General features: G+C 40.7%; 1 protein-coding gene, 1 long non-coding RNA gene and 1 pseudogene across 2 annotated transcripts; all 3 read left to right on the forward strand.

The window, feature by feature from the left end:
• The first annotated feature begins 1,709 nt into the window (after positions 1–1,709).
• LOC113344931 lies at positions 1,710–8,615 on the forward strand (annotated as a pseudogene).
• A 143-nt stretch (positions 8,616–8,758) lies between these two features.
• On the forward strand, positions 8,759–9,484 carry LOC113344991. Its single transcript, XR_003357973.1, has 3 exons — positions 8,759–8,793; positions 8,892–8,946; positions 9,145–9,484. It is a non-coding gene; the product is annotated as an uncharacterized LOC113344991 (long non-coding RNA).
• Positions 9,485–13,349: 3,865 nt separating this feature from the next.
• Positions 13,350–16,714, forward strand: LOC113344845 (probable dual-specificity RNA methyltransferase RlmN). Its single transcript, XM_026588743.1, has 10 exons — positions 13,350–13,677; positions 13,804–13,879; positions 14,052–14,149; positions 14,582–14,683; positions 14,866–14,952; positions 15,059–15,175; positions 15,252–15,355; positions 15,656–15,795; positions 15,900–16,036; positions 16,182–16,714. Exons 1-10 carry the CDS (start codon positions 13,465–13,467, stop codon positions 16,359–16,361), a joined length of 1,254 nt encoding a protein of 417 aa, XP_026444528.1. The 5' UTR covers positions 13,350–13,464; the 3' UTR covers positions 16,362–16,714.
• The last annotated feature ends 278 nt before the right edge of the window (positions 16,715–16,992 follow it).

A 16,992-nucleotide genomic window follows, 5' to 3' on the forward strand; every position in this document is an offset into this window, starting at 1 on the left:
CTTTATTTTTGTTGGTTTCAATAGTGACGAAAAAGTTGATGCATAACGTGCTCTGCACCCGTTTTCTGGACTGCATAACAAGTTATGCAACAAATTTTGTAGATGCGTAACAGGTTATGCATCCATTTTCATAGCTGCATAACAACTTAAAACAACACCCAACAGACTAAAAACCAAATTTGATCTTGATATGTTATGCAGTCATAACAACGTGTCATGCATAACTAGCCACCAATTTCACAGCTCCACGTCTATATCTCGACAAAAATCAGACTCTTCAATCTCGGACAACAAGCACACCCTCATATCCATTGTTGCAGACGTAGAATAAAACATCATAGATTCAAGTCAAATCCTGGCAGCAAACCAAGCTGTCGTTGATAATGCTTCTTCTGTCAAAACCTGATGTGCTAAACCCTGTAATGTCGCACCATAAACCGCCTCCAACAATCCTTGTTCGATACAAACAATAAACACCACCAATCTGCAGCCATTCATCTCATAAAACTGACGGCAGCTATACTCTTTCTTAGCTATTTTCAAGGACCCAAACTCTATCCGATGCTGAAACAAATTGGTACCCAAGTTAGCTCACCCTACTGGCTTCTAATTAAAGCCGCATCCGCTGCAAACAACCCTTGTACTCATCCCACAAACGCACAACAAACTAGCAAGGAAACGGTGCGGTCAAGCAGCTGCTGCTGGTTATGTTCTTGTTGTTTAGCCTTGACCAAATCTTCCACAGCACTAACCAAATTTGCGAATCACTCTGCACCTTTTTCTTCTTCTTTTCTCGCTGCCAGAACTGTACCAAACCCTCACCATGGACAACATGTATCCTTCGATATCTTGCTGGTTTCAAACCCACGGAAACAACACACAACACCCACACAAACATCTGCAGCAGCATTTTTTTCTTCTCCTCTTCTTACACGACCCAGATAATCAACAATGCCCATAGCAGCAACCATTGTAACAGCTGCGAACTAGGTGGTAATAAGATGGTGGTTCAGCATTTCTGTCGAACAGTTGATATACGCTACCTGATGGTGTTGTTGTATGTTGAGAAACCATCTCCTTCAGCTCTCTAATTCTTGCAATTTCACATTCAACACAGCCCAATAACTCCACTTCTTCTAGGAATTATTAACTAGACTCATTCATCATCATTTACTGTCACAATCAACCACAGCAACAACATCTCTTGGACAGAGAAAAGAGGGGATGTAAGAAATTCTTCTTTCCTGGCTCTCTTGAGTTAAAATACAACCCAAACTTCTACATCATCTCGAGCTCCCGATTCTTCGAACACAACCACCAAAACCCATTTAATCAATCAGTCCCAGATTCCCTTTTCTTTGTTGATTTCAGTTTTGCAACTTCACAAAATTCCTTATCTGATCTTCTAAAACTTACCTCAACTGTAGATGATTCGAATCACAAACGAACCCTTGAATACACCTAATCCAGTTGACAAACGGACCCAACTTGGTTGCTGCAATTTCTAATCTCAATCGAGATTTTGGACTCCGTCGATAGATAGGAAAGAAAGCTGTAGGGAGATACAAATCTGAGAAAAAGAAGAAGAAAAAAAAAAGACCGAAACATAATTTAAGAAATTATGGATTTGAGAATAATTTTCTTCCAGAAAATGGGTGCGCGCCTGTGTTTTTCTGAACGTGGATTTCATAGTAGAAAAGTCTGGGAGAATGGGTCTCCCTGTAATTTTCACTAACGCAAAATTTTTGGATTTTGGGTTAGGAAATGGTGGTCCTACTGGTGGTATGGGTCTCGTGTCTCCTAGGCCCAAGGGAATCTATGGCAGGCCAATGACGACAACAAACAAGTCATTTTCAGAGCCAACAATAGAGGTGGGAGCCTAAGACCACCAGAAGATGAGCATCATGGATCAGAAAGATACAATTATCCATTAACAGAAACATGGATGTTCCATTTGCTCAAGTCAGTAAATGTTGACACAGCTAATAAAAAAAAATCTTGTAAAAAAGAAAGAATTACTGTGATTTAGACTTGATTAAATGCTACTTCTCCATAATACTTATGTCGAAAACATAGATACGTTACCAAAGTCATTCTAGATTTTTAGTTAGTCATGTGCCCAATAATCAGAGATGTCTACAATCTCTGGTACTGTCTTTTTGGTTGCTCAAATTATCAGGTAGGTTATCTTGGTAACTGTTGATGGTGGTTTTTAGCTTAGGATTAAAATCGTAAAACCTTAGTCAAACAGTGACGTCACATTTGAGTAATAATGTCTCCACTAGCACATTTATTGAACCATTCAACATGTCTGCGTAAAATTACCGGGGTACCTGTTATATGTATATGCCATGCTCCAAGGAAGAGCCCTCGGTACTGACTGACATCATCTCTGCACATGCCAACTGCGCATGCTAGCCAAACGTGCCAACCACGCGTTCCACATATTTTAAACTAGGTTTTCGACACGCTAAACCCTAATAGCCACATCTCCGCGCCAAAGGCATGCCAACCATGCTAGCCGCACCACCGTGCCAATGGCATTCCATGCCAGCCGCACCACCGTGCCAATGGCATGCCATGCCAGCCACATCTCCGCGCCAAAGGCATGCCAACCATGCCAGCCGCACTACCGTGGCAATGACATGCCATGCCAGCCACATCTCCGCGCCAAAGGAATGCCAACCATGCCAGCCGCACCACCGTGCCAATGGCATGCCATGCCAGCCACATCTCCGCGCCAAAGGCATGCCAACCATGCCAGCCGCACCAACGTGCCAATGGCATGCCATGCCAGCCACATCTCTGCACCAAAGGCATGCTGATGAGTGCCAAATATTGTATATATTTATCCCTTTTTGTTGGCATTTAACTCATCTTTTGCGCATTAATTCTACATTTTATCCCATATTCTGTATTTTCATTGTTTTCAAGAATAAATATTTTTATTAATTAATTTTGCATTTTTAGGTAATAAATAAAGTTCGGATGAGACGTGGAGCGAAAAGAGCAGAAAAGTAGTGAAAAGCCGGGAGAAATTACGCAAGGAAACCGCAAAGAATGGTGCGCACAACCTCATTTTCTACACACAAAAGCGCCTCCGTTCTCAGCCATCAGATCAGTTCTCAGGAGCATCCGACGGTCGCTCCTTCATAGAGCATCAAAATCTGATGTTTCTGCCGAGCACCACAGCGCTGAAATTCCAAGCCTTCAGATTAGATGGTAGTTGAATCCAACGGTCGCTCCTATGCCTGTGCATCAACTCCCGATGATTCCGCCTTACACTACAGTACCTAACTCCATCTGGTGCCGTTAACTTCGTTGCACCTCAGAATCCGACGGTCGCTTCACACATCCTTCCATCTATCCGTTCGATTCCACTCAGATCCAATGATCCAACATCTAAGCTTCGCAAATATCGAACTTGAAGTCTCTGCTTCACACCCTAGCACCAAACCCTATACTACCACCCAAACACTCCCTCCTTCCCAAAACATCGAACTCATCTTCTCCACCCGACCATTTCCAGAACCACCATCGCCTGCAACTCCACTGCCACCACCTCCTCCTCTGTCTCCTCTGCCGCAACCATTCCCTCACCACCACCAGTTCCATCACTGACACCACCATCTCCAACACCCGACAACACCCTAGCCTAGCTATTTTCTTCATCTCACAACCTCTGAAACCCTAGGTTTTGGGGTGAGTAAAATAGCTAGAAATTAGGGGACAATAGGAGCAGGAAGAGCATCAGAGGGACATCAAGAAGCATGGGTCGAGCCAATTTTGGGAGATTGTAAGCAAATTTTATGTAATTTAAAATTGCCCTAATTTTCTGATTTGGGGAAAATGGGTGTAAACCCTAATTTGCTAATTTGGGTATAAAAGGGGATGTGTATGAGATGTTAAAACTTGTTCTTGGACTAGCCAAGTTTCCACCCAATTTGGGTTAGGTTAATTCCAATGTCAAATTGCACTGTTAATGTCTAAATGTGTGATATTCCTGTAATGCTTGTGTTCTTGTTATAATTGTATTTGCATCCTGTTAGTGTGTTAGATGTTTGTGTTCACATGTTAATTTCAGTTCAATGTTTGTTTGTGTGTGTTCATGTTAGACTTTCTATTCATTGTTACTCACTGTTATGATGTTTGTCATGTTCTAAACCACCATGCTAGGGACTTGATGAATCTCTAATGTCTTATTGTGTAGTACACTGAATATATTGCTCTAGAAGGCTAAACAAGTTTAGGAAAAACTTGAACTTAGCTCATCATCACCTCACTTTCACAATGTATGCCAAGTATGCTTTGTAGTTAGGTTCATGAGCTGCTGATAAGCTGCAACTCAAGCTGAATTCATAATCCCTTGACTAGTTGTGCTGTAGAAAGACAATTAGTGCTTTGGAAATAATATCATAGTTGTGTTTAACTTTCTATAGGAGAATACACAGTAAAAATTAGAGTGAATTCAACCCCTAGTTCCCATCCATAATCTACTTCATTCTCAACCACAATTCATTCTTCAACTGTTTAGTTTAGCTTTGTTCTTGCTTTGTTTTGCTTTTACCTTGATTGTTCCCCCCTGCCCTGCAACTCTGTTGCACCCCTGCTTTGCTTTTTGTTCACTGCTTGAGCAGCTGCAGCTGCTGCTGCAGCTCTGTTGTTACTGCACTGCTGTGCATTTTCTGTGCTGCTGCCACTTCTTCTGGTGTGCTGCTGCTGGTGCCTGTTACTCTACCAGGTTGCTGCTGCTGGTGCCTGCTGCACTGCTTCTTGCCTCTCTGCAGCTGCCGCTGCCAATCCACTTCTCTGGGCTGTTGCATTGCTGCTGATTGCTTTGCTCTCCACAGCTCACTTCCAAAAGCCCAGAGCACAATCTGAGCCCAACTGTAAGACCAAAATCAAAGCCCAGTTCAGTAAGGCCCCAAGTCAAATTCATAGTCAAGGCCAAAGCCTAGTTCTCTGTTAAGCCCAACTCTCAAATACCGAGCCCAATTACTGTAAAAGGCCATTTCACTGTTCAGGTGAGATTGAGCCCAAAGCTTAAACAAAGAACCAAAGCCCATTTGCACTTTAAATATAACTGAGCCCAGGCTCAGTTCATTTTATGTTTAACAAACCCACTAAGCCCAATCCATTCAAAGGGCATTCAAACCCAATAGTACATTAAGCCCAACACTTCCAAAGGGCTTCTAAGCCCAAAGCAAATCTAGGAACCCAATTAGCTAAAACACTTCCGAAACACACCCGATCTCTGTGGATCGACCCGTACTTGCACGAGCTACAACCGACGACCGTGCACTTGCGGTATTACTGTAGGCCCGTTTCCATTGCATCATTTTTATACACATTTCCTGGCCTGCCACATGCCAACCACGCCAGTCGCACCACTGTGCCAATGGCATGCCATTCCAACCATATATCCGCGCCAAAGGCATGCCGACCATGCCAGCCGCACCATCATGCCAATGGCATGCCATGCCAGCCACACCTCCGCACCAAAGCCATGTTGGCCATGCCTCCATGCCGCTGGCTGCCAAACGAAGGGTTGCAACAATCAACGACACCCTTCCTTTTGAGATGCAAATCTCAGCCGTACAAGTTCGCCACCAAACGCGTGGCAACTTTTGGCCCAATGCCAAGCCCTAATTTGGACGCGCCTAAACTATGCCAAAACCCTAATTTTGGCCGCGCCTAAAACTATGCCAAAATCCTAACTTGGATGCGCCTAAGCCACGCCGACCATGCCTCAATGCCGCTGGCTGCCAAACAAAGGGTTGCAACAATCAACGACCACCCTTCCTTCTGAGATACAAATCTCGGTCGTAAAAGTTCGGCACCAATTGTGTGGCAACTTTTGGCCCAATGCCAAACCCTAATTTTGGCCACGCCTAGAATATGCCAAAACCCTAATTTTTGTCGCGCCTAAAACTATGCCAAAATCCTAGCTTGACCGCGCCTAAGCCATGCCGGCCATGCCTCCATGCCGCTGGCTGCCAAACGAAGGATTGCAACAATCAACGGCCACCCTTTCTTCTGAGATGCAAATATCAGCCGTACAAGTTCGCTACCAAACGCGTGGAAACTTTTGGCCCAATGCCAAACCCTAATTTTGGCCGCGCTTAGACAATGCCAAAACCCTGATTTTGTCCGCGCCTAAAACTATGTCAAAATCTTAGCTTGGTCGCGCCTAAGCCATGCCAGCCATGCCTCCATTCCGCTGGCTGCAAAACGAGGGGTTGTAACAATCAACGGCCACCCTTCCTTCTGAGATACAAATCTCACCCGTACAAGTTCGCCACCAAATGCGTGGAAACCTTTGGCCCAATGCCAACCCTTAATTTTGGCCGCACCTAAACTATGCCAAAACCCTTATTTTTGTCTGCCTTAATACTATGTCAAAATCCTAGCTTGGCCGCGCCTAAACCACGCCAAAGCCATGCAGGTCGTGCCTCCATTCTGCTGGCTGCCGAACGAAAAGTTGTAACAATAAACGGCCACCCTTCCTTCTGAGATGCAAATTTCTGTTCAACAGTACCTCTAGCATTCAGGAATGATCTTCAAGAAGCTGGATGGAAGGTCCGGAGATCACCGCTTTATCACGTTGTCAGGGCTGCTGATGGTGCAATTAAAGTTAGAGAATGAATGGTACCTGTCAAAAATGTTGGAATACTTGTGCATTTGGTGCACCTATTCACCGTATATGCTAGGCATTCTCCCTAACGGTGAATAGGATGGAGTGTTGTTGCATTTTTTTTTCCGGTCGACTATTTGACATAATGTACAATTGTGATATGGTACTGATTAAGCTGCGTGATAACAGGCTGATTAAAACGGTTGGTATATCGGCTGAAGATGATAAAGGTACTATCCGCTTTACTGTTTGCGTCTCATTTCAGGTATGACTGATTCTTTAATACAGTAACACCCCCTTATAGATCTTTGGAGCATTTTTCAATACTTGGATGTTTGCTGAACTGTCTCAGGTAGGATGTCCATTGCGTTGCGCGTTTTGTGCTAATTTTGAATAATCTTCAGAGGCATGAAATTGTTGAGAAGGTCATCTTTATAGAATGTGTGTCTTGTTTCTGAAAGCAATCTATCAATAAATTCTTGTACGGGTCTGTAATATAGTTTTGTTTCGTTTGTTCCATTCATGATGTAGGTGTTAGCGATAGAATATTTATTCAAGAATAAAGTTTCCAATGTTGTGTTTATGGGAATGCACCAATGTTGAACTTAAAGGCTGTTTTAAGGTGCGTACTTAACTCTTCCATGCATGTCATGTATGGGATGTGGGATCTGAATTTGTCCACGTTAAATTTTCGCTAGTTGAATTTGCAGGATATACAAATTGGCCAATGAATGATTACAGTTTCAACTGTGGGAGTGCCAAACACTATTAAAAAGTTGGCATCTCACGGACTCCAATCCACGTTGCTGTCAGGTACTCTACCTTATATTTTCTCTGAAGTAGCTAACTTGTGAGTTGTCATTAGCCAAACTATATCAGATGTGGTACTCGCAAGCTAATAGGAGTGGAATCATTAAACCAATGAATAACATGTTCTGACCTGTCCATACTTTATTCGCAACCCTTGTGAAAGTTGATTTAATTGGTCTCCGTACGATAAAATCTATGCTTCATTCACTTTGAGTGTTTGCAGGAGACCTTGGTTAACTCTAATGTTTTCTTTTACTTCAATATTTAAATGTCAGAGTACTAAGTTTTACTTTACATCTATTTGTCAACTGACTGTTTATGTTTCTCCCTTGACATTAGCCTACATGCCCCCAAATAAAGTACTTGAAAATTGTGCCTGGTGCAAGTGCCAGAGTGTTGGATGCACTTATGGAAGATTGCAAGGACTGCTTTGATGAAATTAGTCGCGGAGTATCGTACAAGTATACGTTTCTTGGTAAAAGCAGAATTCGACTTGTTAAACAGTTATATGTTGAAACTCAGTTTTCATGAATTCTTTTTGCAGCTGGAGTCAACGACCCGGTAGAGCATGCAGTAACACTGGCAGAACTACTCCGTGTTTGGGAAAGTGGTTACCATGTCAATTTGATACCTTTTAATCCAATAGAAGATGCAGAGTTTCACCGTCCATGCAAAAAAAAACTGTATGCTTCTCTTCTTATTTATCTGAGATTATCACATTTTTTATATAATTCATAGAAGAAAAAGAAAACCAACAAACTAAAGACAGATTAAAAGATAAGTTAGCTTTTTTCTCAATTCTATTAAACTTTAGCTCAAAAATTCAAAAAAGAAAAAGGTGAATGTTAATTTAATTTGCTTATGGACTTGTGTTTTTGTTGTTTATACTAGTCAACGAAAGTAAATTTATAAAGTCAATTAAATTAATATTATATGGATGACAACTAAACTTTGACGAAGAAGAAGTTGATGAAAAGGGACTATGGTTTTACATCTAAACTTGTTTGGATTACTACTAATACTACTTCTTAACCACGTTTTCTCGAAATATCTCTCCTTTCCTTTTTTTTTTCTTTTTTTTTTTTGTAGAGAGAAGGAAGTTGATTCAAACGGAGAACTCTGTTTTTTCTCTTTTTTGAGTTTTTCTAATGGGAAAGTGTTGGCATACTGAAGATTCTGAAAAAGAAAACGGTTCTAGCAATTGTAAGACCAGTGGCGATCAGATTACCTGTGATGCTCCGATAGGAGTATCTTCTTGCAACAGTCCAAAGCAATCGCCAAGAAATGAATCAAAAGGATTGCCTAACCCTATCAGTCCTAAGCAAGTTAACCCAGGCAGTCACTCTGAGGTCATCAGTATCATACTTGTCTCTATGCTTCTGGTTCTTTGCATTTCCAGAGTAGAACTTGATAGTAACACTATTTTTAATATGTTGTCTGCTTTCAGATAAGCAGTTTCTTTTCATGGAAAAAAGGGAAACGTCTACAGTCCACCGAATCAAGTAAGCGAATAAAGAAACCAAAATCATTTTGATATTTCTGATTTTTATTTTATTTTTACATCAGACGCGGTTGAATCTCAACGGATCCTGCCCATTACAATACGTTAAGTCTTGCTAATTGGTGTAGTTTATCTGCTTGAAGTCCGGTATGTGGAAGTCGGTAATTTACTGTAAGAATTTTTATTCGTATGTGTGTAGGATTGAATTCAAGTAGTAAGACATCATTTGCTTCGGTTCTGCCAACTCCACGAAGTGAAGGCGAGATCTTACAATCTTCTAATTTGTGAAGTTTCAGCTTTAGTGATCTGAAAACTGCTACAAGGAATTTAAGGCCTGATAATGTGTTAGGTGAAGGTGGATTTGGGTCTGTTTTTAAAGGATGGATTGATGAGAGTACATTTACAGCTACTAAGCCGGGGACCGGAATTGTTATTCTTTTGGGCATTTTTGTAACAAGACATGAAAATGAAATCCTTTTATGCATACGTTTTGTTGACCCTGAAGAACCATCATGAGCACTGCAGAGTATCGGAGACAAAGAAGTGTTGGACCTGGAAACATTGTTAGCTATGTCAAGGTTTTACTAATGTTGCACTCTTTACAGTTATATGATTTTTCTTTTCATTTGTTTCCTTCCTTCCATAATGGTGTTGCTTCAGTTATCTACCATGTTAAAATGCTTTGATATGTATCGAAAGTAAGGTCTACTAAGAGGTGTTTTTTTTTTTTTACTTTTTACCAAGTAAGTTAACCTTAAAAGGCAAACACTATATGGGGGAAGTGTTTGTTATTTTGCCGACTCGGCATCTTGATCCGACTCGGTGCCAAGTCAGATGTCAGACCGTGGATGACTTGCTACCTGATGCAGACCTAATCGCTAACTCGAACCCATTTGAGCCGGAAATAAAATGCTGGGATCAAATCACTAATTCACATATTTTTGAGTTATTTGAGTAGGACCTAACTCAAAAAACCAACACATTGAGTCAGGTGGTTTTAGTCGGATTTAGACGAATCACATCAAAAAACAAAACATTATATTCTTTTGAGTTACTCTTATGAAGCAAATTTTGGGTGACAATGCTAAATTTTATGTCACAGATAAGTCCGGGTTAGTGTAGCAAATGTTTGGTCGGATTTTAATCAATTCATACTGCATTTTTAAACAATGTATATTTTAAAGTAATGATGTAAACTTTGGATTGCCACTCATAGAAGGGTGAAACTTGTGCTATATTAGGTATTTCTTCCGTCATTATCTCGAGCGTGCACTCGGCTTAGCACATTGTCGTGAAAATCTTCGATACTTCTAAATGAGTGGATGATTGAATTACAGTGTAATTGTCACGCGTTTGCTCCTATCTCGATTAAGAATGTGTGCTCTCCGGTTGCCGTAGCTGGTGCTGGTCCTTGGGGTGATCGGGGTAAAGCTGCTTGTTGTCCTACTAACAAATGATTTAACTTCCCTTGGTCTATCATTCTCAGCATTATCTTTTGTACATTTCAACAATTGTGTGTAGTGTGCCCATGGAAACGATGATAGGCACAAAATTCTTGGCTTCGCCTTCCTGATACTGGTTTCACTCCCAGGTTAGGTGGTGTCGGAATTTCCTCCATTAGTATTATCGCCTCCCAAATTTTATCGATTGTGGTGTTTAGATGCGGCATTTTGATTTCTTCCCACACTGTCTTCTGTCCTCCGGACCACTGATTCTTATTTCCCCTTTGATTACCATATCTTTCTCTTTGGTTGTCGAATCTCCTGATGTTGTTATTATCTGCATGGTTATTATATTGTTTCTCTTTATACTCTCAGTTGAACATATCTTGATCTCAGCTGCTCATTGCCACTTGCTTCTGGCTGTTCTCGGTAATTATTTTTTCTTGAGTTTCTTGGGAGGTGCTTGCAATCACATTTGTTGTTCTTGGTAATAATCTCCCATTTCCTTCCTTTGCGTTGGTAACAACAACTGGGTATGATTCCATCTCCTTCCGCTTTTCTTCAAGAGCGATATAATCCTCCTAATACTCTCGCAGCTCTTTCATCTCTATTGTATCTTTAAGCCTGAATATATGTGTGTACAATAAATCTGTTGGAAATGAAGTGTTAATAAAAGCTAGGATCAAATTTATATCTTCTATCTACTCTTCCCGACATTTCACTGCACATTGTTCTGCATTGTAATGTTAAGTCATGTAGACTTTCATTTATCCTCCGTCTCAAGATGAATACCTTCTCAATTCCTGGTCGTAGCATGTTGCTGATGTATGCTCCTAGGAATATGCTTTGCAGTTGATTGAATGATGAGATAGTTCCTACAGGTAAACCATCAAACCGTTTTAAGGCTTCTCCTGCTAGGCTAGCTGGGAAGTACTTACATAATACCGCATTGTTGTGTTCTCATTGCGGCAGAGATAAGTTATATGTTTTGATATGTTGGACGGCACATGTGGTTCCATCGAAGATGCTTATGAATGTTGGTAGAGTGCACTTTTTTGGTACCCCTGCATATTGTATCCCTTGCACAAATGGTGATCTCCTTGCTTCTTGTATCGCTTCTGCAAGTTGTCTTCTTCCTCCATTCTTTCGCGTGTTCATCATCGCACTCATTTCCTCTAATTCTCTTAGTATTGTTTGGTTGATGTTTTGGTCTTCAACCTGTTGCATTGGCCTTTTTAGTTTCGCCTCCCTGGCTGTGTGCTCCTGTCTACTCCGACGTAATGCTTCCTGAAAATCTCGCTCTTCTGCGTCATCTCTTCTTTGCCTCCGCCTTTCGTCCCTTGTATCATTCCCTTCGGAATCTTGTGCATTATCAATATTCTCTTCTGTGCGATAATGTTGATTTCGATATGGTTTGCTCCTTCTGTTTTCTTAGTTGCCCTATAATGCGATCATTTTCGCCATGATGTTCATTTCGGTTTTCTCTGTGTTGTTGTTCTATGCGATAGTTATCGCGTTGTTTTGGTATGTCATCTCCCTCGTTGGGGTGTTCGACATGATTGTTGTTCCATCGATGCTCTATGGGATTGTCTCTCCGATGTGATCTGCTTCGCCGCGATGTACTTATGCTTGTTCTTGATACTGATGCTACACGCGTGGTCCTTGATGTCGTGCGTGATCTTTCCGTATTGGGCCTGTGGTTCTCGTCTCTTAGTTCATCATTTTGTCGCGTTAATTCCGGTGGTGCTGCTTATTCCCTTTGTCTGTCCTCGAGCAACCTTCGCCTTAGTTCTCCAACAGTCATATTTTTGTCATCTTCTTGGAGTGGTCCTTGATCTGAAATCCTTTCTCCGTTTTCTTCCACCGTGTCTGTATCTGTTGTGTGCACATTTACTTCATCGTAGACGTTCCTGTGGGCGTTATCATCCTCCTTTGCGCGTTGGATTTGTGACTGGATTTGCTGAATTTGGTTAGCCCTTTCGCCCATGGTTGAGGTTTCACCTTTTTCTCCTCTTCTTCTTGCGATCCGTCTGCTTCTTCTTGCTGCTATGACATGTTCCGCTCTTGACGCCACTCTTAACATCTTTGTACATGAAACCCTATTTCTTTTGACAAAGTATGAAAAGTTTTTTTGAAATCTAAAAGAACAACTATTGAAAACTTTTTTAGATAAGACTGAAACTTTTCTTTTTAGATCAAGAAATCGGATAATCATCCAAAACTATCGAAACAAATGACAAATGTTCAGTGTTTAAAACAAAACAAACCATTTTGAAAAACTTCACAGGTGAGGGACGCTCCTCTTACTCATCCGAGCTGATTTCTAGCACCAAAATGTAATAGCAGGAAATCCTACTAACTACACCCAAGTGATATTATCAGTTAAGACATGATGGAAGAATCTGTAAGTTGATATTAATAAAAACATGAACAAATACAAATGCAATACGAGAGAGTCTTGACTTGGAGAACAAATAATTTTCTTTCTCTCAAAATCCTCTCACCAACTCTCAAAAAGGTCTCTCTTACAATCGCGCCTGCATTATCCTCGCGTTGGACTTCACATGTTAAGTGTGATTCTTCGTGACGTCACTGCGCTCGTCAGTAGTGACGATGTTATTTTCGCCTTTAAGTAATGATCTTCTCGCGTTCTTTTTTTTTTTGAAAGCTTGCGTTCTTATTGGTTAAGTCGTATGTATCCACAATTTCGGTCGTCGAATATTCTGTAGTTATTTCCAAAAACTTGAAGAAAATATTTAACAAAGGGATTTCCAGAAAGTGATTGTATCAAAAAAAAAATTCGAAAGGACTCCGCTTGGAAATTGGCTTTGTTGAAGGATTTTAACTGAATAGCTCGGGACAACAAATCTCCCACTCTGACCTAGAATTGCAATGACCGGAAAAACTTGTGTCAATCTGCAGCGTGGCCCAGAAGATCTAAAATTTTCCGGAAAGTCACGTTTCGGCCAAAATCTACATTTGGGGGTGCAAACATCCACGATAAAGAGATATTTATTGAGGGTTTATCAGAACCAACTTCTCAGAAAGAGGCTTTTTCTTCTCTCTCTGGAGCTCCAATGGCTTTGTTTCAACAAATGTATTCTGCTCCATCAATAGCAGTAAGAGTCGTTCGTTCTCGTTCAATTTCCATGGCTGCTACTTCTACAGCTCGGAAAACTGTCTCTGCCATATCTACTACTACACCCGTGAGAACTCCTCATATTGATTCTCATGTTCTTCTTGGCATGTCTGAACTTGACCTTCAACAACTAGCTACAGACTTGGGTCAGGTAATCAATTTCTTATTCCATTTACAAATTCAACTGAAACCCACAAAGATAATTTGAATTTTTTTCTAGTTTGCATAGAAAAAGTTTGGATTTTGAATTTTATCCTGTGATTTGGGGTAATTTCAGCAAAAGTACAGGGGGAAACAACTACATCAGCTTATATACAAGTCCAAAGTTAAAGAAATTCAGGATTTTAATCATTGTAAGTAATCAAAGAAAATTCAATTTTTTTGGCGGTGGGTGGTGGTGTTGGTGCTGGTGGTTAGGGTGCAGGGCCAACTATCACCACCACCCCCACCACCATTGATTTTATCTTATCCAATTGCTGTTTAGTTGTTCTGTTGATAGCCCTTAGTGTAAGTTGTGTTGGACAGTACCTCTGGCATTTAGGAATGATCTTCAAGAGGCTGGATGGAAAGTTGGGAGATCACCGCTTCATCAGGTTGTCAAGGCTGCTGATGGCACAGTTAAGGTTAGAGAATGAATGATACTTCTCAAAATGTTAGAGAAATTTTTCGATGGGGGCGTTTTTTTGAAGGGGGCATGGGGGACCAATGATGTGTTGACACATATCTTTGATTCCCATGAATTATGTTTCCAAAAATGCAAAAGAAATGTATTTTTGGAAACATAATTCATGGGAATCAAAGATATGTGTGTCAACATATCATTGGTCCCCCATGCCCCCTTCAAAAAAACGCCCCCATCAAAAATTTTCTCTATGGCGTATATGCCAGGCATGCTCCCCAATGGTGAATAGAGCATCTGTGTGGGATTGCACTACGTGCACCGAAATAATACCTAAGTAGGTTCGAAACAATACCTAAGTAGGTTCGGTTGGAGTATTATTGGTTATTGGTGGACTATTTGACATAAATTATTGTTGTGATATGTGGTTTTGCAGGTACTGATTAAGCTGCATGATAATAGGCTGATTGAAACTGTTGGTATACCGGTTGAAGATGCTAAAGGTACCATCCGCCTTACTGCTTGCGTCTCATCTCAGGTATGGCTGATTCTCCAATAGAGTAACACCCCTTTGTGGATAGTATGTTGTGTCTTTGTAGTTTGTATCATTACTTTTATCTGGCTGATTCACAAATAGAGTAACACCCCATTGTGGATAGTGTGGCGTTTCTTTGTAATTGTAGCATTATCTTTACCTGGATGTTTGCTGAATTGTCTCAGGTAGGATGTCCATTGCGTTGTGCATTTTGTGCTACTGGCAAAGGAGGGTATTTGAGGAACCTTCAGAGGCATGAAATTGTTGAGCAGGTCATCTTTATAGAACGCGTGTCTTGTTTCTGAAAGCAATCTATTAACAAATTCTTCTATGGGTCTGTAATACAGTTTTGTTTCGTTTTTTCCATTCATGATGTAGGTGTTAGCCATAGAAGATTTATTCAAGAATAGAGTTTCCAATGTTGTGTTTATGGGAATGGGTGAACCTATGTTGAACTTAAAGGCGGTTTTAGAAGCACACCGTTCCTTAAATAAGGTGCGTACTTAACTCTTCCATTTGGGGTATGGGATCTGGATTTGTTCATGTTAAATATTCGTAATATGATTTGCAGGATATACAAATTGGCCAACGAATGATTACAATTTCAACCGTGGGAGTGCCAAACACTATTAAAAAGTTGGCATCTCACAAACTCCAATCCACCTTGGCTGTCAGGTATTCTACCTTTAATTTCTCAGAAGTAGCTAACTTGTGAATATCATTATCCAAATGTGGTACTTGCAAGCTAATAGGAGTGGCATCATTGAACCAGTCAATACCGTGTTCTGATCCGTCCATACTTTATTTGCAACCCTTGTGAAAGTTATTTTCTTTGGGCCTTGTACAATAAAGCTAAACTACATTCACTTTGAATGTTTTCTCTTACTTCAATTTTTAAATGTCAGAGTACTAAGTTTTACTTTACCTCTACAGTATTTACCGACTGATTGTTTTGTTTTTCTCCCTTGACATTAGCCTACATGCCCCAAATCAAAGACTTCGAGAAACAATTGTGCCTAGTGCAAAAGCCTATCCTCTGGATGCACTTATGAAGGATTGCAAGGACTATTTTGATGAAACTAGTCGCAGAGTATCATTCGAATATACGCTTCTTGGTAAAACCAGAATTCAACTTGTAAACAGTTTTATTTCTAAACAAAAATAGAAGTGTATTCCTTATGTAATGTTGATGCTCAGTTTTCATGTATTCTTTTTGCAGCTGGAGTCAACGACGCGGTAGAACATGCGGTAGAACTTGCAGAACTACTCCGTGCTTGGGGAAGTGGTTACCACGTCAATTTGATACCTTTTAATCCAATAGAAGATACCGAGTTTCGCCGTCCATACAAGAAAACAGTATGCTTCTCTTCCTTTATATTTGAATTTTGCCATTTCCTGAAAAAAAAAGAGTGGTCCTGTTTGGATTTAGTGTTCTAAGATTCTATAACAAATCATTTGGTTTGCTTTAGGGATTTCAATCTGTTTTTGGTTGTTTCTGTAGATACTTGCATTTGCAGCAGCGCTAGAATCCCGTAAAGTAACAACAAGCATAAGGCAGACTCGAGGCCTTGATGCCAATGCAGCTTGTGGGCAGCTCAGAAATTCATTCCAGAAAAGTCCTCTCATTGCAGCAGCCGACATGCCTATCATTGAGCCTGACATGGTCGCCGCCGTTGGTTGATGACTCATATGTTCTGCGATGTTTTAGTGTCTTCGGTACCTCCCCTCTCAGTCCTTTTCACATTCCAAGTCAAATGCATGCTGCCACCAGCATCCCCCAATCAGGTGCTTTCCAGTGCCCACATTAATTTGTACTCGAATCCTACAGCAGGCAATTTCCAGAAGTGCAAGTGTCCTTTTTGTTATGATGCGTATCTTTGGGAGTTGGGATCATATCAGATCAAAAGGTGTGGGGCTAGTTTGTAAATTTTGTTGGTTAAGCAGCAAGTAGGATTTTTATGTTACAAAATTTTGATGAGAAGATCTAATTTTCAATGAGAATTCTTATTAGCTATTTTAGATGTTTTACATTTGTGAAAGCCCTGCATATCCAAGGGAATCTGCAGTCTGGAAAGTTGGAACAGTGTATATGGAAGCTTGTATGAGACTACAACACAAACACGGTGATGAAAAGCAGGGCTGAATTGGGGGCCCTGAAATAGTAATTGGGGACCCCTAGTTACAGGACAAAAAAAGGTCTTGAAATAGTAATTGGGAGTTATCCCTTATCCCACTTTTTAAGAAATGGCTAAACTACCCCTGGATTATTAGTGTTAATTGAGTGTTGATTAGTTGTTAATTAATTTGGGTAG

This window comes from Papaver somniferum, unplaced genomic scaffold (assembly GCF_003573695.1).
Source record: "Papaver somniferum cultivar HN1 unplaced genomic scaffold, ASM357369v1 unplaced-scaffold_80, whole genome shotgun sequence".
NCBI classification, from domain to species: Eukaryota; Viridiplantae; Streptophyta; class Magnoliopsida; order Ranunculales; family Papaveraceae; genus Papaver; species Papaver somniferum.